At 42.6% G+C, this 21,318-nt stretch overlaps 2 protein-coding genes across 3 annotated transcripts in view; one reads left to right on the top strand and one right to left on the bottom strand.

Moving 5' to 3' along the window:
* The window catches only part of FBXL5 (F-box and leucine rich repeat protein 5), a 54,556-nt gene extending 53,420 nt beyond the window's left edge, over positions 1 to 1,136 (bottom strand). The window contains exon 1 of one of the 2 annotated variants that reach the window (XM_032773935.2): positions 821 to 1,136. In XM_032773935.2, the coding sequence (XP_032629826.1) occupies positions 821 to 904 (84 nt within the window). In that variant the 5' untranslated portion in view covers positions 905 to 1,136. The remainder of the gene's footprint in view (positions 1 to 820) is intronic. The other variant, XM_032773936.2, reaches the window with a different exon arrangement.
* A 5,411-nt stretch (positions 1,137 to 6,547) lies between these two features.
* BST1 (bone marrow stromal cell antigen 1) lies at positions 6,548 to 20,614 on the top strand. Its single transcript, XM_032773940.2, has 8 exons — positions 6,548 to 6,878; positions 11,539 to 11,668; positions 12,953 to 13,088; positions 13,647 to 13,729; positions 14,386 to 14,462; positions 17,991 to 18,083; positions 19,310 to 19,396; positions 20,542 to 20,614. Exons 1-8 carry the CDS (start codon positions 6,700 to 6,702, stop codon positions 20,603 to 20,605), a joined length of 849 nt encoding a protein of 282 aa, XP_032629831.1. The 5' UTR covers positions 6,548 to 6,699; the 3' UTR covers positions 20,606 to 20,614.
* The last annotated feature ends 704 nt before the right edge of the window (positions 20,615 to 21,318 follow it).

The following is a 21,318-nucleotide window of genomic DNA, read 5'->3' as shown; positions in this document are numbered from 1 at the left end:
TGACCACATAACATGGTTACTTACATGGAGAAGTAACATTAAGAAAGTATTTAACGGATTCTTAAAAGTGACCATCAATGCAGTTTTGCAACTTCAAATGAGAAAAGTCAACACTACAAGCAAGCGATGCCAGCAGCTGCTCTGCAGGCCACCACTGGGTGAGCAGACCAGTTTAGGAACCTCGGATTTACAAAACTGCAAGCTTTTCAATGTAAACAGTGGGCGTTTTTATGTCTGAGAAATTCACTTCATAGACATGTCACAAACAGACCCTAATCCTGCAGTGGATCCTGGCATGGGACCCTGATACCTGCACAGAGCCCTGTAGCCCCAACTCCCAAATGGGAACCCTAGTCTGTATGTCACCTCAGATTATAAAATAAGAGTGGTGGGAGGCTCCAGAAAAAGCTCTGTTCTTCCGACTGGGAAAAATCCGCAGAGCCTTGCTGGGGGCTCTCGGGGGCTGGGAAACGCACACTAGGGAGGAGAGAGGTGGTGCGGGAGGAGGACGGGGACACCCCGCAGCCAGCAAGACAGCCCCGCTGCCGGGAAGAGCGGGGGCGGGCGGGAAGCAGACGCAGTTACGGCTGCTGAGGCAGGCGGAAGTTGTCGAGCTCGCGGGGCTGGCGCAAGAAGCAGCGGCTGCTGCGCGGGGATCGGGCCCGCGCTAGGTGCTCGGCAGCCCGCGAGGGCCGCATGGCCCTGCCCTATCCCGGGGGGGAGGGGCGGTGACAGCTGCGCAGTCAGTAAATCCTCCCCAGGGGGCGTGTAGGTCCCACCCCACTCCGGCCGCGGGCTCCCCGCGCTTCCCGCCCGGTACCTTGTCGCAGTAGAGCCCAACCAGCTGCTTCATCCGCCAGTGCGGAGCCGTGAAGACATCCACCTCGTCGGGGAAAGGAGCCATGTTCTCCCCATAGAGACTCGCTGTGCCCAGCGCGAGCAGCACTAGACGCGGCAGCGACAACCGCTCTGCGCATGCCCCAACCCGCCGAGGCCGCTCAGGGAGCAGCCCTTGCCCCCCGTCACGTGACAGGGGCTACCTGACTCGCGCCTGCCGCAACGGCCGCAGTAGCGCTTCCCGGCGTGCGCGAGCTGTTCGCAGACTGCTGACTGGCTGTTTCCGAGGGGGCGGGAGTGGGGGCGCGGCCCCGCGCTGACTTCCCTGCTTCCGGTCCGGGCCAGTCAGCTGCACGCTCCGCAAAGAGCTAACGGTGGGGCGTGGTAACGCACCTGGCTGCCACCCCCACTCCCACCCTCGGGCTGCCTGGAGTATGTGCCCCCACCCCCGGGCTGCCTGCAGCCTGTGCCCGCACCTCCCGGCTGCCTGGAGTATGTGCGCCCACCCCCGGGCTAGCTGCAGCCTGTGTCCCCACCACCGGGCTGCCAGCCCCACTCCCGGGCTATCTGCAGCCTGTGCTCCTTCGTTGGGTTGCCAGACCCACTCCCATCCCCGGGCTGCCTGCAGCCTATGCCCCTCGCTGAGCTGCCAGCCCTACTCCCACCTCCGGAGTGCCTGCATCCTGTGCCCCCAGCCCCGGGCTGCCTGCCGCCTGTGCCCCCTCGCTGGGCTGCCTGCAGCCTGTGACCCCACTCCCAGGCTACCTGCAGCCTGTGCCCCCTCGCTGAGCTGCGAACCCCACTCCCACTCCGGGCTGCCTCCATCCTGTGCCCCTACCCCTGGGCTACCTGCAGCCTGTGCCCCCTTGCTGGGCTGCCAGCCCCACTCCTTCCTGCAGGCTGCCTGCAGCCTGTGCCCCTAGCCCCAGGCTGCCTGCAGGCTGTGCCCCTTTGCTGGGCTGCCAGCCCCACTCCCATCTCTGGGCCTCCTGCAGCCTGTGCCCCCTCGCTGGGCTCCCAGCCCCATGCCTGCCTCTGGGCTGTGGCCCCCCCATCTCCAGCCAGCCCTTATCCCCATAGAGGGGCAAAGGGTTAGAGCATTGGATTTCAGGGGATTCACCTGTTCCCACCCCATAGATCCCGTGGCGCACCATGCAGGGGTTGCTGCCCTGGCTTGCCCCACAGCTAGTGCAGGAGAGGCTCAGGGGAACTGATCAAATCAATATCTGGCGCTCAATTAAGTGCATAAGTGTTAGTAAGTTTAGCTGACATTGGGAACAGCAGCTCCCCTCTCTGCACTGCTGACATCAAGGAGGCCCACACAGCCCTGAAGTTTATGCAGAATCAATTGCAGGAGTCAAATGTACTATCTTATATGTTAAGTGGCCACTTCTGAAATGTTTTGGGAGATACTCAATGGGAGTGGAAGGCACTCATCATATAGCTGAATCCAGTCCTTCATGGCCTGGTACATGAGCCTGACACCCCCACCCCACCCCCAGGCCACTCAATTTACAATCTCTGTCAGTTGGATGGGGCATTATTTTGTAAAGTCTCGTTCAACTGGGTGAAAGCTTAGAGGCTGCCTTATTAAATTGGGTGTGATACCATGGTTACCAATACCTGAATACAAGAGATGAATGTAGAGGACATGCACAGTGTGATTGGAGGGGACAATCCTTTTTCCTAAACTGGAGTGAGGGATCCAATGCAGACCCCAGCCCAACAGCTTTTCAGTATTTCTATGCCACCTAATACTGGACAAAGCAAGCAGAATACTAATCATATTTAATACCCAACAGAGGAGGTAGAGATGCAATAGCTTACACTTTGGGAACTGTGTTGACGTAATATCCTTAGACTTCTGTAAAGACGTTTGACGTAGTACTGTGCAACACTGATAAAAAATTTAGCGCTACACAAAATCAATGCAGCATATATTAAATGTATTAAAAATGGCTGACAGATCTCAAAAAGTAACTATGAATGTGGAGTCATCATCCAACTGCAGTGCTTCTAGTGAGATCCCAGTGCTAGCCACCATCATTATAGATGAATTGGAAGAAAATATAAAACCATTGTTGGCAAATGAGCAGATAACACAAAAAATGGTGGAGAGATTAATAAGGTCAGATCAGATGTACAGAATGATCTCGATCAGTGTTTCTCAATAACTGGTCCATGGACTGACAATGTTCCCTGAGATATTCCAGATAGAGTTTAGAACAGTGGTCACCAACCTGTCAGTGGCTATCTCTGGTGGTGTAGTGGAGCTGCCACTAAGGCAGGTTCCCTGCCTGCCCTTGCCCAACGCCACTCCCAGAAGTGGCCAGCATGCCCCCCAGGAGTAGGGGCAGAGGTCTCCGCATGCTGCTCCTGCTTGCAAGCACCACCCCCGCAGCTCCCATTGACCAGGAACGGGGAACTGCAGCCAGTGGGAGCTGTGCGGGTGGTGCTTGCAGGCAGGAGCAGCACCCGAAGCCATGTACCCCCACACCACAGGGGTGCATTGGGCCCTTCCGGGAGTGGCATGGGGTCAGTGTAGGGAGAGAACCTGTCTTAGCAGAAGCCCCACTGCACCATCAACCAGGAGCTGTCGGAGATAACTGCCTCCTGGCAGGGGCCCACACCCCAGTCCTGAGCCCCCTCCTGGAGTCAACACCCCATATCCTCTCCTGCACCCCACTCTACCCCAGCCCAGAGCCCCTGCCTGCACCCAATCTCCGAGAGCCAACACCCCATACCCCCTCCTGCAACCCAAGATTCTGCCCCAGCCCAGAGCTCCTGCCTGCACCCAAACTCCCTCCCAGAGCCCACACCTCCTCCTGCACCCTGACACTGTGCCCCAGCCCGGAGCCCCCGCCTGCACCCAAACTCCCTCCCAGAGCTTGCACCCCTCATCCTCTCCTGCACCCAACCCCCCTATCCCATACTCAACCCCAAGTCCCCTCTCACACTCCAAATCCCTCGGGCCCAGTCCTGAGCCCTCATCCTCACCCCCTCCTCAACTCCAACCCCTGCCTCAGCCTGGTTCAAGTGAGTGAGGGTAGGGGAGAGCGAGTGACAGAGAGAGGGAGGATGGAGTGAGCCGGGACGGGGCGGGGTAGATCCTGAGTTGCACTTAAATTCTAAAAGTGATCTTGTGCATAAAAAGATTAGACACCACTGGTTTAGGAAGACAGCAAGCTGATCCCTAATATCAAAAAGGTTGAGAAACACTGATCTAGATCACTTGGTAAGTTGTACTTCAACAATGTACTTTTTAATACAGTCAAATGCAAGGTCATACTTCTGGCAACAATGAACATACAGCACTCTTACAGTATGGGGACTGTATTTTACAAAGGGTCTAGAAGTCCTGGTGGATAACCAATGCAACATGATGCAGTGGCGTTAAGAGCAAATACCTAACAATGAGAGCCTAAAGAAGCTCAATCTATTAAATTGTTTAAAGAAAGGATTCAGAGGTAACTTAAATCTCGCAGAAAAAGGCATAATGAGATCTTGTGGCTGGAGGCTGAAGCTAGATAGACTAGAAATAGGGCACAATTTCTTTAACTGTGAGGGTAATTAACCATTAGAACAACATGCAAGGATTTGGTGGAATCACCATCACTTGAAGTTTTTACATCAAGAGTGGATATCTGTCCAAAAGATATGCTCTAGTTTTACAAGTGTTTATGGGTATGATACAAGAATCACTTAGTGAAGTTTTATGGCCTGTGTTATGCAGGAGGTCACACTAGATCAGGGGTGGCCAACCTGTGGCTCCAGAGCCACATGCGGCTCTTCAGAAGTTAATATGCAGCTCCTTGCATAGGCACCAACTCCAGGGCTGGAGCTAGCGGTACCAACTTTCTAATGTGCCAGGGGGATGCTCACTGCTCAACCCCTGGTTTTGCCACAGGCCCTGCCCCCTACTCCCTCCCCTGAGCCTGCCAAACCCTCACGCTTCCCCTTCAGAGACTCCTGCACACCACAAAACAGCTGATTGGGAGGTGTGGGGAGGCACTCGTTGGTTGGGCTGCCAGTGGGTGGGAGCTGCTGGAAGCAAGTGGTGGGAGCTGCTGGGGGGCTGCTCACGTATTACTGTGGCTCTTTGGCAATGTACATTGGTAAATTCTGGCTCCTTCTCAGGCTCAGATTGGCCACTTCTGGACCAGATATCGCAATGGTTCATTCTGGCCTTAAAAGTGAGTGAAATCCTGGTTCCACTGAAGTAAATAGCAAAATTCCCATTGACTTCAATGCAACCAGGATTTTACCCTTTGAGTCTAAGCCAGGCTTGGGGCACTTGCAGCCATTGTGGATACTATATTGATGTTTGAAGCCATGCTTCAGAGATCTAGGGAAAAGGAGTCAAGTGAAATCTGGACAAATGCATCATAAGACCAGCTGAAGTACAGTATATGGATTACTTTGTCTCAGGAGTTTATCAAGACCAACAGTGCAAAAAAGTGGCATCCATTTCTGAGGTAAAGCTACTGGAGAATCATGCTTACCTGGAAATATATCGGGGATGGCAAATCACCTTGCCAAGTTTCTACCACAATTTGTGGAAAACCTTGGCCCCACCAAGAGTTCTCCTAAAGAAAGATGATTAACAGGAACTATCTTCATCAAAATGAATCAATTAACTTACTAGCACAAGCATATAACTAGAGGGTTAACAGTTCAGGTGTTCAGTGAGGATTTAGGTATGTGCCATTACAAGAAAGGAAACCAATGGTATATATCCCAAGTGTTCACATCCACAGGCAAATGACACAGTTGTGAGCATTTCCATCAATACGTAGAGGAAAGAAAACTGACAATGGAGCTACGCTGATTTACATCTGCTGAGGATCTGGCCAAGATCTTATCCAGGGCAGACAGTGGGTGGAGAATGAATGTATATGTATATGTAAATCAATTTGTTCAATACACAGGAAGTTAAGTTTAATCCATCTGATTCTGAGTACAATTGATAACAGACCACAAGGCAGTTTTCTTCACCAGGAATACTTTATAATTTGTCTTATCAGAACACAAGTTTTGTTGCCAAAATCCATGGAGAAATGAAAAGATATGACAATACTTATGTCGCCTATACTGATTGTGTTGTAAGACCATCTGAGAGTTAGGATGTGTTAACTCTTGTTATGAAGTTAGTCCTTTAATTGTTGTGTGTTCCTTTGCAGTTCCCCCTTTGCAGTGTTGTTGTAGCCATGTTGGTCACAGGATATTAGAGACAAGGTAAGTGAGGTAATATCTTTAATTGGTCCAACTTCTGTTGGTGAATGACACAAGCTTTTGAGCTACACAGAGCACTTCTTCGGGACAGAAGTTTGTCTCTTTCACCAACAGAAATTGGACTAATAAAACATATTACCTCACTCATCTTGTCTCTCTGTTTATTCTTGACATTGTTATTTCAGCAAATTGTGCAGTCAGTAGAAAAAGGTATGTAAGAAGTGTAACACTGTTTGAAATTAAACAGTATTAAAATATTTTCATTACAGCAAATTGCCATGTTCAGTATATTGTAGGATTGCAATGAGTATTCAGCAAATCTGAAGTTTTGTTAATGGTACATTAGTGATATGTTTAGAGGGGATGTAATATTATCTAATAGTCACAAGATGGCAATAGTACAAATAGTTTTACAAGCTGGATTTTTTAAGGACTTTTAGCCCTGCACTAGTTCCAGGAAGCTGTTGCATTTCACAGTAAAGTTCATTTTCTATCTGACTCTGCACCTAGAATCATTTAAGTGCAGGTCCACAGCGTATATTGATACACAGACATAAAACTGCAGTCTTCTCTTTTCCATTTGGACATTTGATTATTTTGTTTCTTTATGACTTTGGTTCTCAAAATTTCATGATGAAAAGCTTCTTCTTGTCTCTGTTAGTAGGTCTTCTTTTCAGTAAAGACTACGTTAAACCCACAGAAATAGATGGGAAGAAGAAATGGAAAGGTGAAGGTACCACACCTAACCTGGAGAGCATTGTAATTGGAAGGTGTTATGAATATATTAGAATTGTGAATCCAAGTATTGGGTAAGTACTTTTCTCTTTCTGAATCAGTCTCCACACTTTAATGGTTTTACAAATCATGGGCCTGATACGACAGTCTTAATCATAGGAGTAGTCCTATTGAACCCAACAGGTTTGTAGTTGAGAAATCCAAAATTCATTTTTAAGAAATCTGATAAAAATAAATATATTAAAGAGACTGTGGCAGGGGAGGAGTGAGCAGTATTGTCAGGAATTCTTCAAGTTTTAGCTGATCTTTTCTTTTATACTTTAGGGACCTTAATGAAAAAAGTCAAAGGGATGGGATATTTAATTTAACGCTCTTGTGCTTTATGTTGTAACGTGAATTTTTGATAGCCAAAACCTGGCCGTATTGACATGTTTCTCATAGTAACTTTAACTGTATTACATTAACCCTAAATTCTAGTTCCAGTGAATGATACAATAGACTTGTGGACCCATATGAATAACAATGGTGAAAATGTTGGAACTGGTGAGATGAGACTTAAATAGGATTTTAGCTGAAATTGGTGTGACCCAATTTTACATATTTTAAATAAAGACTAAGATTCTGAGCTCACCCTGCAAAAAATTAGGTATTGACTGGAATGTTTAGATTAAAACAAAGCTTATGCACCTTTCTGACAAAAAAACAAGTCTCTTGTTGTTCTAAGACACTCATCTGTTCTGAATAATGTAACATTTTCTAGGAAGGGTGGGGAACAAAAAGCTAGTTCCAAGGAGATTAGAGCAGAAGGCTTCTGGAAAGAGACTAAGAGAGATTTCTAGAAGAAAGAAACAATGTGACAAAGAGTAATAGCTTTAAATCTAGGAGTCCTTGTGGCACCTTAGGGACTAACAAATTTATTTGTGCTTAAGCTGTTGTGAGCTAGAACCCACTTCATCAGATGTATGAAGTAAAAGATACAGGAACAGGTATAATACGTGAAAGGATGTGGGTTGCTTTACCAAGTGTTAAGTCAGTCTAAGGAGATAAATCAATTAACAGCAGGATACCAAGGAAGGAGAAATTGGCCCATTACAGACAGTTGACAAGAAGGTGTGAGTAAAGGTAGGGAGAAATTAGTATTGGGGCAATTAAGTTTAGGTTTTGTAATGACCCAACCACTCCCAGTCTTTATTCAGGCCTAATCTGATGATATCTAGTTTGCAAATTAATTCTAGTTCTGCAGCTTCATGTTGGAGTCTGTCTGTGAAATTTTTTTGTTGAAGAATTGTGACTTTGAGGTCTGTTATCGAGTGACCAGAGAGATTGAAGTGTTCTCCTACCAGTTTTTGAATGTTATGATTCCTGATGTCAGATTTGTGTCCATATATTCTTTTGCATAGAGACTGTCCGGTTTGGCCAATATACATGGCACATGATGGCTTATATCACATTGGTAGATGTGCAGGTGAATGAGCCCCGGATGGCATGGCTGATGTGATTAGGTCCTATGATGGTGTGCCTTGAATAGATATGTGGACAGAGATGGCACTGGGGATTGTAGCAGGATTTGGTTCCTGGGTTGGTGTTTTTGTTGTGTGGTGTGTAGTAGCTGGTGAGTATTTGTTTCAGGTTGGGGGGCTGTTTGTAAGTGAGGATTGGCCTGTCTCCCAAGGTCTGTGAGAGTGAGGGATCATCCTTCAGGATAGGTTGTAGATCCCTGACGATGCACTGGAGAGGTTTTAGTTGGGGGCTGTAGGTGACAGCTAGTGGCGTTCTGTTACTTTCTTGGGTGGGCCTGTATTGTAGTCTTATAAATCTAGTAACTGGACCAGCTAGTCTGCATTTACAAAAGATTATTACAGGTGAAAGTTAAATATTCTTCTCAGACCTTGTTCAGCAGAAGCTGAGAAGTAACAATGCAGTTTAGCAAGAGGTAGAATTACCCCCAAGTCAGAGAAAATTCTTTGTACCTTAAGAGAATTATTTAGGACATAAGCTGTTGCCCATTGGTTTCACAATCCAAGACTGAATCCAGAGGGAAAAACCCATGCACCTAATACCCAAGACCAATTTTAAGAACTGGAGGATCCAATCTTGTATCAGCCAGCTACTTCATCTTGTACCTGCAACTACTCTTGGTATTAAATGCCTGGACGTAGTAACATCTAAGAATTTCTACCTTAATATCCAGCTGAGAATTCTTTAAGAGACACAGATTCCAAGGTTGTAATTTGAAAGCCTCTGCAGCCTGCTGGAAAACAGATAGAATAACTTATCCGAGTAATGCAATAAGAAACTTTTGCCTAGGTTGAGCTTGTTATTTCTTTAATTGATAATGAATGCTGTTAACTGAACAAAATGAGAAATGTGCCATAATCTAGATTTTGGTTAGTGTTGCAGTGCAGTGTATCAACTATAGAACTACATTGTGTTGTGATATGACCTTTTGATTTCATGCTATTCATAGGTATTAATAAAAGTAGAATTTAGTTTACTGCATGGGTAGAGTTCTGTGCCCTCTGTCTTGGGCCTTAATGAATGCTAATACTGTATATTTGGGCTTTTTTTCTGTAGCAATAGTCAGTCTTCTAATAAAACTTTTCAGAAGTTTAAGACTTTGTTTAATTTGAGTTTCAAATGACTAATTGCCCCTACTGAATCTTCAATCTTCTCTCCTCTTCCTTTTCATATCCACCAAATTATATTTAAAAAATTAGAGTTAACATAGTGCGAGTGGGACTAAGGCACTTTTGAAAATTTTACCCCATCTGATTAAAACTAGTCTGGTAAACATTTTTGAACAATGTTTTATGAAACTGCACATTGAAATGTTATATTTTATGAACTGCAACTTTAACAGACTTATGTTATCTGTAATGCTGTCTTAGTGTCTTGGATCCCCCCCCCCCCACAAAATATATACATATATGTATCCCAGAATGACATTAAAACAATATTAAGGTGCAAATCAAGCACTCAAAAGTGAGGAAATGCCAGAATTAAGGGTGCCCAGCATCACATAGTAACTCTGTGGCACAGTCAGTATCGAATCTAATTCTCCTCTGTGGCATTCAGCTTCTTTAAATAGACCATCCTTTCTCTTCCTGTAATCTCCAGCAGTACGCAACTCCCAATTTATGTATCACATTAGGCAGGGGTCCTACAGGCAACAGCTTCATTTACTACAAAGCTCTGATTCATTCCCAGAGCATCATCCAGCCTGTGTACTAATAAGGCAGAGGCCCTGTGGAAAAAAAAGAGTAGGAAAAAAACAGATAAGATTTTATCATAATGCGTATGCACAAAGGGGCTGAATTAAAATTACACAGGCATTTTTTGAGTGCTTGACTTTGTAACCTTAACATTCTTTTAATGTAGGGTTTTTTTAAATGTAATTTAAATGATATTCCATCCTATAGAGCCATAATGACAGGCCGTCCCTATCCATATGCAGCAGCGTCAGGCACCAGGAAATTTGGGGCGTCAGATTTCCTGGTGCTCTACGCAGCTGAGTGCTGCTCCAGCGCCTGCTCCGCCTCTTCCCTATGGCCCTGCCTCTTCCCACACCTGCTGTGCCCCAGCCCTGCTCCCACTCCACCCCTTCCTCAAAGCCCCGACCCCACCTCTTTCCCCAAAGCCCCTGCCTCTGCTCTGCCTCATTTTTTTCCATTCTCACATAACTCATAAATGGATGTATAGATTTTGCTCAAACATTTACACAAATTACCTTCAGATTAAGACCAAGCATGGAAAAATTTCAGCCAAAAAAGGAGAATTTTTTGGAACGTTATGAACGTGTGAAAATAAGGGATTATACTGAAAGTCTCATGTCACTATAATGGAGGTTTCTAACAAGCAAATGCTATATTCATGCATACACACACTTCTGTAATACATATACACATGGTTCTATACATTCCATTGGCTAGCAGTGTAGATTACTTCTCATTCTTTAGCTGACTACTACAAAATAAATCCTGTATAACTTGTTGCTGTCTGTATTAAGTTTGCCAGGAATCACCCTTATCTATGTGCTGTCTCCACCCAACTCCATAGTTTCAACAAGTATTTGCTAATTAAAATATCTTCAGTAGGGGAGCAGAATAATACTTTTGATTTTGTATTACATGCTGCTCAAACATGAGATAACAAGCAATGAAAAGAAAAATATGCAGTAAATGAATTGTTCAGGCATTTACTTCTAAACTTAAATTCCTGTTGAAGTCAGTGAAGATGTTAAGTGGTGACTTGATTATAGTCTACAAGTACCTACATAGGGAAGCGATTTCTTATAGTAGAGGGGTCTTTGATCTAGCAGAAAAAGGGATAATGAGCTCCTTGAATCCTATGTTTCAGTTGTAATATAGGGTCACTTAGAGATTTTGATCGCTGTGGCCAAACTCTGCTACAAATGCTTCTTGTGGGGTTAGAACATTTCTAAGTAATAAATCCCAGCTCTACAGAACTGCATAGCAAGTCTCATTATGAATACTATGCCATCCATGGTATTTGCTGAATTATTGTAAAAGTCTAGCTGAATAATCCTAGTCCAAATTCTCATGTTTTAGATACTAGTTGATGGGCTAATGATTTCATTAGTTTATCACAAACTTCCTCCCACTTTAATAATCTTAGTTTTATTTCCTTTTGGGGATTGTGGGAGGTTGTGAACAAAGCACATATTGCTGGTCTGCCATGGCAAAATAATATTACCGTTTGTTTTAATTATTACAGTGAGAAGAACTGTACAGAGATATGGGAAGCTTTCAAAAAGGCTTTTATTAATAAGGATCCTTGCAACATTTTACCATCAGACTATGAGTTATTTATTAACTTGGCACTGCACACAATTCCACCTAACAAGGTACTGTATGTTAATGATCAACTGTATGTTAATGATCAGCTATCATGTCTCCCCTGACTTAGCATTCCAAAATTGACCAGATTTGATATGGTGGACCATGCAATGATTTTCTGACCACTTTGTGGGTTGCAGACCAAAAGGTTGAGAACAAGTGTTTTAGTCCTTGATCCTACAGCAATGAAGTGTCAGAGCGATGTAATATGGTTTAGAATTAGTTGCTACAATACTGAACTTGCAGCCAAATAATTACGATTTTAAGCTGGTCAGCACTATTACAGATAAGTATGTGTCCAGTTAAACAGCTGAAAATGTATAAAAGCCCTCAAAGCACTTTAATTAAACCAACCTCAAAACCTATCTTATGCATGTTTAAGAGTAAATATCTTAATTCAGCTCTGTCAAGTGAGCTCTCTAATTTCAATGTCACCATTGCAAAGGGTATGTTTATACTAGAAACCCTACAGTGGCACAGCTGCACCACTGTGGTATAGAAATTACAAGGACAGGAGAGGTTCTTCTATTGCTGTAGTAAATCCACCTCTCTGAGAAGCAATAGCTAGGTCAACAGAAGAATTTTCCCACAATTTATTGGTGTCTGCATCAGGGCTTAGGTCGACAATTACATTGCACAAGGCATGTAGTTAAGCCAATCTAACTTTATAATGTAGATCAGACCTTAGTTTTATTTTACTTGTATTTAGGGCTTGTCTGCATGGCAACTTGTGCGCAGCAAGTTGGGGAGTAAATCTACAGCATGCCAGCCTGCCACACACAAAGTGGTCATGTGGACCCTGCCGCCACACACTAGAAGTTCCATAGTGCTACTTTCAGTGCATGGCAGCAGGGTCCACATGGTCACTTAGTGCACTGTAGTTTCACACCCTGGCTTGCTGCACACTAAGTCTCCATATACACAGGTTCTTAGTGTCTATATGCCTAACTTTTCCTAAACCTGTCAGCTCAAGTCAAGCAAATTCTAGAGGCCTTGAGTCTTTTTATGGCTCAAGCTCTGTTCTCACGGTGATGTAAATCCCCCCCCAAAAATCCACTGTCAAGTTATGCCAGATTTACACTATTGTGAGTGCAAACTTTGTCCCTATAATTTTAATAGTTGAAGTATATAATTGATATTAGTTTGATTAGAACAAGCCATCTGTGAGATTCTGAAATATTTAGAAATAATTTCAAAACAGGATTTAAAATGTTTTCCCAGCCACGCAACAGTGATTGCATCATGCACACACATCCAAAAGACAGTTTTTTTGTTTTGTTTTCTTTCCTTAGTCTCTGTTCTGGGAAAATAACCATCTGCTGGTCACCAGCTATTCTGATAGAACTCGTCGCTACTTGCCTTTGTGTGATACTTTAATTGGTTCATTTGGAGATTTCCTGAACTGGTGTGGACAAGCAAACGATACTGGTCAGACAAGAAATGATAATAATAAAAAGTTTGTTATAAATTCATGGTGGGGCTAAAAAGATAGTGATTGCTTGTATTGGAGATATGGGTCTGATTCTGCTCTCATACTTCAAGGGAGTTACTCCTGGTTATGTGGGTGAGTGTCCTGATTCTCTACTGGCTTGTACTGTATAGACATTTACACTTTAGCTGCAGTTGAAGCATACACTCTGAAATTTGGAGGGAGGTGTTGCAATGGTGGATTTACATCACCTTTTCATTTCCCGGATCCTGGGGTTTTCTGTGCACCAGACCAGTTTCATGACATGAGTTAGAGCAGTTTCCACAGACTGTGCTTTGAGACCATAGCATGTCATTGTTTGTACAAAATGTAAAGGCTAGTGAAAAGGAGGAGAGAAATGGTGCAGCACTGTCATTGATGTATATCCTATTGGTTCTCCAACCATGCAGAACCTAGAACAAAAAACACATATAATATATATTTTAAAGCCACTTTGGATTTTCTTTTCCTACCTGTCATCATATCTTTAATAATGAGCACTGTGTTTCTTCCCACAGGATTTAATTATGATTCCTGCCCTAACACAGAAGAGTGTGAAAATAATGCAGTAGAATCTTTCTGGAAGATTGCATCAATCACTGTAAATCATACAGTTTACATTCATTAAGCATGTCCATGGATAGTTCAGAAAGCTTTAGTAGGGCCAAAAAGATTTTTTTCTGGAGTTTTTACCTCTAGCATAGGCATACCCTTAAGGCCTTGTATTGACTAGAACTTAAAGGTGTGATGTAAGGAGGAAAAACATAAGGTGTGTTCAAAATGCCACCTACTCACCCACCTCAGTGGTTGGAAGAAGTGAAAGAGGACAGCTCCAGCAGCAAGAGAGGGAGACACTCGATGAGGGATACTGTGCAGCTCCTCCCTCTTCCCCTACACCCCCCCTTATAGTCTATGGCACCTATTGGCCAGCTGTAGGGACAGGTGCTGATTGGCCTGCATCCCCCAGCTCAGTGATTTGACTTGGAGCACAGACCATGTGAAGCCTCTTGCACCAACCTTGCCGTGGAGGGACCACTTCTAGGGTTGAGAAGACAGATCACCTTTTATAGCCATTAAGTTCTAGTCCTCTCTACTGCAACTGCCAGCTAGGGAACCAGTTTTGATGGTGGTTTTGCAACTTGGGCATTTTCACTTATGGCCCTGCCACTGGCCCTGACTGTTTAGCTAAAGCACCAATCTGTATATAAAAATCTACAGGGGATATTATAGAGAATAATCTTCTGTTATCTATTGCAGTATGCAAAGCAGAGCTCTGGGGTAATATACGTTATGCTGAATGGTTCTGCGATAGGGGGTGCCTATCCAGTCAAAGGGTAAGAGAAATAAAATAATATTGTGTTAATATTTTAGGGTTTGATTGAGAAAAAAATCAACATTCGGCTATTGTACCACACAAAGATGTGGAAGTGAATAATTTTCAGAAGTCTGTGGCCTCAAAGCCAATTTTTTTTTTTTTTAACTAGACCTGGAGTAAAATTTTACAAAACCCTTGGGTGCTTGGTTGTGCAGAGTCCTGTATTCTAATTTGTCAAAGGCAACAGAAGTAAAACTCGACTGTAATACAACATTGTTTATAAAAGCAAAAACACTGAATTAGTCCAAACAAAAACGTCTACTGATACCACCCAAGGACTGTATTGAGATTATGATGAGTAAATAAGAGAAGAATGAAATCAGAAATTAATGGATGAAAATTGCCGTGTCAGAAAGTAGGCCTAACTGGAAGACAAAATAATGACATAGAAGGGTGATTCCACCCATCACCCCCTTTTACGGTCCTTAAAGGAGACTTTGGGAGAAAGAGATCAAAATGCAAGAGGACATGTAGACTGAAAGGAGAAAGTTCAACTATCATGGCTGCCACCCCCATTGTCTCATGAGATCCCAGGAATCTACTGTTACACTATTGGGCCTGCATCACCCTGATCAGAGAGCGCTGTCCTGACCTGACCAGAACAGAGAGAGACCCATATTAGATACTTCAGCAACTTCATCAATTTCCGCTAAACCCTGAACACCACATGGAATGTGAAACTTGGTTTCTTGCTCTCCTCTCCTCCCTCAAGTGTTTTTTTTCCTTCCTCGCCTTCTCTTTCCTATTTCTCTCTTTTTGCCTTCTGTTTAAAAAGAGTCTAGGTTAGCAGCCAAGACAAATGCATCTTTTGCCACACTCTTCTGAAGCTGTGACCATCAAGGTAGCTAAAAGTAATGCCTTAAACAGCCCTATTCTGGTACAAGTTTGCCAAGTCTCCAAGTGGCTGATAAGATTGTGTGCTGCATTTGTGTTTCTCCAACAGTGAGATGGCTAGCAAGAGTCAGCATCAAAGACAGGAACTGGATTTTCTATCTTTACTATTTTTTCTCCCCTTTTTTGTTTTTAAAGGTTTTTAAAGATGACTGTTGCCATGAGACTAAGCGGGCTGAGATATCTATCCTTGGAATCCCAAATCCTGTTTAGAACTCTTGATGCTGTAAAGTAACAGTCACATTAACAGCTTTGACTCTCTGGGACCATTGATTCCCTGGAGATGGAATGCCACACTTGTCAAGATGTCAGTTCAGCAAAGCACATGCTTAACTTTTACACACTTGTTTATTTTTCACTGAAGTGGAACTTGACAAAGCTTAAGTTCTTTGCTTAGTTAGGCCTAAATGAGAAAACAAAACACAGGGAGACTCCACAAAAAAAAACAACAGGTGCCAAGTAGCTGCTTGTGTTGCTATACACAAGGCCTGATTCATTTGCTCTCCAATATTAGGTAATTCACAAATCATGAGGAAAAGGAATAGAGACTTTTGATAAATAGAGAGATGTTTTAGCAAATTCTGAGGTCCAAGTGACAGTCTGATTCTATAGTTTGGCACAGGGAATACAGCTCATATTTGAATGATGATTAGAGCAGGTGACTTCCCTTGGCCCAAATTAAATCTATTTCTTTTTGAAACAGTATGTTGTGATTAATTTAATAGTGATTAAAACAGCCATTCTTGTCCAACATAATACTCTCAGTTTAACCTTTGGAACAGACTATCAAGGAAAGAAGCAAAATCTTCATTGCTTGCAGTCTTTAATCAATACTGAATGTCTTTCTAAAAGATATGCAGGAGTTCAACCACAGGTCATTGAGTGTAATAGTGTTCACTTATGTAGTATGTAAAAATAATTCTCTCCACTGCAGGAATTACTATGTGAAATGCTGTGATCTGTATTCTGCAGGATTTCAGATAAGATAATCATAGTGGTCTATTGTGGCCTAAAATTTCTTCTGTTCTAGGCTATATAGCTGGTATAGTATAGAAATCAAAATACTTCAAAAAAATTCCTGTAGAATCCTTGCTCTCTTCTGTCAAGACAAACTATATTTCAAAAGACAGTGGGCCAGATTTTCAAAAAACAACTGTAGATGCAAATAGTCACAGGTAATTTTTTTTTTTTGGCAGAGTTACGCAGGCACAACACATTATCATTCAGCTGCCTTTATATCAAGCAATTAGACATCTAACTTATATGATCTAAGTTACATCAGTTTCTCCTGCACATAACTGCACCCATCATTATTTGCCCTAGCATAATTACATGCATGAACAAGAAAGCTCGGATGAGACTTCATTCAAAATCAGGTCCAAATCTTTAATTTATAAATTTTTGTTTTGTTTTTTTAAGAGCGATGCCTTAGAACACATTTTAATGCAATATGTTAAATGGTTCCTTTTGATTTGACACCCTCCACTAGATTTGGAGACCTCTAAACTCACACTTTTTGGTTTTATTATTCTATTTAAAGACTTTTTTTCATTAGACCATCATCAGTTTAATTGAAATTATTTTTGGATATGCCTTCGATAGTACAACTGGCAGTCACAAAGACTTAGACACAAGAATATAGAAGACCTTTTTTCTGGTACAAAAGTTCTCAGAACTTATGACAGGAAAGTCACACAACATAAATACAGATAACGTCCTCTACTCTTTGCCAGTAAAAAATGATCCCATCTTAATGACTCAAACTGCTCTGATAAATCACTCCCTAAAACAATAGACCTTAACCTTGCAGCAGTAAGGCTGATTATATGTAAAACGGAAAATCTGGTTTAATATTTCACTATTTACATACTCCTGGTCAGATGTGAGATCAGTTGGTGTAACTCCGTTGACTTCAGTGGAATTATTTCAGCAGAGAATTTGGCCCTCCTATACCTGGACTTTTGGATATTACAGTATTTAACAAACAACAAACCTGCCTATGGAGGATTCTTCCAAATGTCAGAATGGACAGATTTAAAAAAAAAAAAAAAAAAAAACCCCAAAACCCCTATGGTCTTAGTTGTTCCCATGCTAGTTATTTTATACCCTTTTGACTTACTGCTGTGATTTTATATCTACTAATATATTTGTCTTGTGGTTGTTACTCTTCCTTCTATTTTAAAAAACAAATCCCATGCTGTGCCTGAAGAAAGGCTGCTCTTGTAGGGTTTTTTGCTTTTGTTTTTTACTAAATACCTAGCGGTTTGTTATAAGTGCTGCATTTTAAATCCTTATTCCACTCACATCTTTATTAATAGGGTTTTATTCCTGCTCCATCCTGCTAAGAGCAACAATCAGTAAAACAAACTTAGGATCCATACACCCATAAACTTTGGGAATACTCAAAATTGGAATCAGAATTTTGTATCTTGGTTCTATCTCTGATAATGAGCCCAAAAGAAACAATAGGTACAAATGACCTGGACCCAGCTCTCCCATTGAAATCAATGGGAACAGAATCATAGCCCTGGTTACTGAGAAGGAGAAAGATCTTTTCTGTTCTATGTTCTTTTAAATATTTGTTTTCTTTAACCAGTTTTTTTGCAGACTATGAAGTGCCTAACTTCCAAAAAGACAGAATTGCACGAATTGAAATCTGGGTCATGGATGACATTGGGGGACCTGACTTGTAAGTTATAGGTCTTTAAAAAAAAATAAACCAAACCCTAATCTTGTTTTTCCTGTTTTGAATCTGTTTTACAGCTTTCACTTTATTTTTCTCTATTATTATTACGTTTCAGTAACACTCAAAATGTGTTTGTTGCATTCCAAACACAAAAGAAACTACAGTGCCTTCCTTGGAGGGTGTACAGTCTTTTTAAAATATAAAGTTGATGTGACCAGAATTAGGCACAATCAAAAATAATGTAAAGCCCTAAATCTGCTGAGTCAGTAGGTCTGTGTAAGATGATGTTATGGAAGAAGGCTTAAGTGAGGGCAAGGCGAATACAGGTTAGACTAAATAAGAACTATCTAAATCCCAGATCAAACTCTGAGATTTGAAAAATGTCTTTTCAGTGTCCCCAGTGCATTATTTTTCAGTTTTACACCTCTCTACAGTCCATGGTTCTGGAAATTAGAAAGTGGTGAAATGCCATAAGAAGGTCTCTTCTCATAGTACTTGTGATCAATCCAACAACAAGAACTACTAGTAGTTCTGAGAGCCTGAACTTGGGAGATTTCCAGCCTGATTCTGCAATCCTGGGAGATTTAAATATTCATCAGCACTTTTCAAGAAGCTTATTTGGACCAAAACTCCTGATCAGCCATTACTGTTTTGTTAGTTAATTGAAGTAAATTTTTATCCAGCCACAGGAGTTAAGGTGGTCAGGGAAGCACTCGTTATTGGAGTTTAGATCTGAATGTTCATGTCCAACAGCAGGGGTTCTAAGTGATTGAGGAAGGACTCAAGTACAGCCTGTGGAGTCCAAAGGGGCTGTGGCCAAAGTTCCAGTTGTTGTGCAGTAAATATAAAACACTGCCACTGATGCAAGTGTATGGTGAATTCTGATTTGGTAGCATTTTACATCCACATTGCACAGGTATAAATGAGTGTACAACATACAACGTACTGGAGAATCAGGCCCCCTATATTTGTATTAGTCCAACAGGCAGCTGGTGGTAGACTTGTTTTTCTAGGGAATTGCTGTTTGGCTGCAAGATACCAGTCTAGCCAGCTTGCTGAAATTCTCCTATAAACTACTATTATATTCCCTTAAAAAATCTGCTCTAGTTGTAGAACATTAAGGTTCTGCAATTAAAGCCCTAGCTGCCATAGCAATTGACACTAAATTGAAATTAGCAAAATAAACAGTTAACTAATAAAAGACTTTGTTAACAAATCTCTTTTTACAGGGATTCCTGTGGGAGAGGCAGTGTACAAATATTAGAAGAACGACTCAAAACCATGGGTTATGACATCACCTGCATTGACAATTACAAGTAAGTGGAATTTCTTTAATAAATATGAGGTATTTGCTAGGGTTTTTCAGAAATTTTAACCTACTTCTACCCATGAGTATTCCCATACTGCAGACTCACTAATATACTATGGTGTAGCTTTAGTAAGAAATTGACTTCTGGAAGTGATAATGCCACCTTCCTCAGCCATCTCAGGACACCTCCATTCAGGGCCAGTGCAACCATTTAGGCAACCTAGGCGGTCGCCTAGGGTGCTAGGATTTGGGGGGCACCATTTTCTTCGGCAGCGACTGCAGCGGCCGGATCTTCGGCCGCCCCGGTCGCTGCCGGTACTTAGGCAGAGGGAGCTGGGGCAGGGAAGCGCGGGGAGGGCCACCTGCAGCAAGTAAGGGGGGCGGGGGTGGCACGCAGGGGAACTCCTCACCCCAGCTCACCCCTGCCCCGCCTCCTCCCTGAGCACCCCATGGCTGCTTCACTTCTTCCGCCTCCCAGGCTTGTGGCACCTAAGCTGAGTGGTGCTGCAAGCCTGGGAGGCGGGAGAAGTGAAGCAGCCATGGCGTGCTCGGGGTGCTCGTGCTTGTGCATGGAGCAGGGGTGAGCTGGGGCGGGGCTGGGCGAGTGGGGGGGGTCGTGTGCCTCAGAGCGAAGGGGGGGTGGTTCACCACAGTATCTGAACATGTCTGTATTAACCCCTTCTTTGTGCATGGGGGGGTACCTCAGGGCGGGGGGAAGGAGGGGAGGGTGCAAGATAGAAGTTTTGCCTAGGGCGCCAAACATCCTTGCACCGGCCCTGCCTCCATTGATATGGCAATCATACAGTTTGTAATTTTGTTATTAAATGCAACAGTGTCCTCACTCAGTATCAGACACAGAAGACGGCATGGTCCCTTCCACTTAGAGCTATCAGCTCAAACAGGAAATTAAAATCTGAACAACAGTTATACGTTAATATTCCCTTCTCATGTCTGCAGAATTACTTATGGTAGCTGTACTTACTGTGATACCCAGAGCTTCATTCTAAATTAAATACCATTAAAAAGGGAAGGTTTAGGCATCCAAATTGTGCATCTTTTCATTTTATAACATCATTCAATTTGTTTCACTTCTTCTTTTATTTTGCTTAGTTTTCTTACTGAGTGATGCTAAATAAAATAATTTCATTACAGATCTGTACTGCTGTTAAAGTGCCTGGATTATCTTAATCACTCTGATTGTTCCATTGTTTTGTAAGTAAACATGGTAAATAAAATCAATCCAATTTCTACGCCATTAGAGCCAAATGAATAATTCACAAATAATTTATTCAACAGATTTCACCTGTCCTACTGATTGCAATTTGTCCATGACAGCTGTATTGAAAGATATTATTTTGAAATTATTCAAGAAACAATTCCTGCTCTATAAATTGTGCACAAAATACTTAGTTGCAAGTATCTGATATTCATAATTAAAGCAGTGTTGATTAGTTTTGATTGAACACACAGACCACATGGTATATTGCTATCCACTGATTGCATGAGCATAGAATCAAGTATCTCTTGCAAATACTCATTGTTCATGGAAAGCAAATTTTGCATTTCTAACTTTCTCCAATAAAATTGAGATCATAAATCAAATATAAGACTGCAAATCTAAATAACAGCACCTGTCCAATTATGTACAATGTACCTCCTTGAAATTGGGAATTGAAAGTTAACAGTATTCATATCCAAACATTCAGAGATCTTATATTTCACCAATACACTTTTATGAGAAACATATGGAAACTTAAGCATAAGTAGACACATTCATCTTTGCTGTAAGTCTAGCAAAGTACATCATAGATAAATTTAACCCAAGGGGTGGGGAGAAGAATTCTTTGTATTAACTACAAAAATGTTCCCCAACACAGAAACTCCTGAGGTTGAAAGGAAAAAAACAAATATCTAGTGCTGAATTTGAGC

Source organism: Chelonoidis abingdonii, chromosome 5 (assembly GCF_003597395.2).
Source record: "Chelonoidis abingdonii isolate Lonesome George chromosome 5, CheloAbing_2.0, whole genome shotgun sequence".
In the NCBI taxonomy this organism is placed as follows: Eukaryota; Metazoa; Chordata; order Testudines; family Testudinidae; genus Chelonoidis; species Chelonoidis abingdonii.
This window is presented reverse-complemented; position numbering and strand designations above follow the sequence as displayed.

Coding starts and splice junctions, on each gene's coding strand:
- BST1 (XM_032773940.2), top strand. CDS start 6,700: ATGATGAAAAGCTTCTTCTTGTCTCTGTTAGTAGGTCTTCTTTTCAGT. Junction 11,669..12,952: donor ACACAATTCCACCTAACAAG/GTACTGTATGTT, acceptor TTCTTTCCTTAG/TCTCTGTTCTGGGAAAATAA. Junction 18,084..19,309: donor GACATTGGGGGACCTGACTT/GTAAGTTATAGG, acceptor CTCTTTTTACAG/GGATTCCTGTGGGAGAGGCA.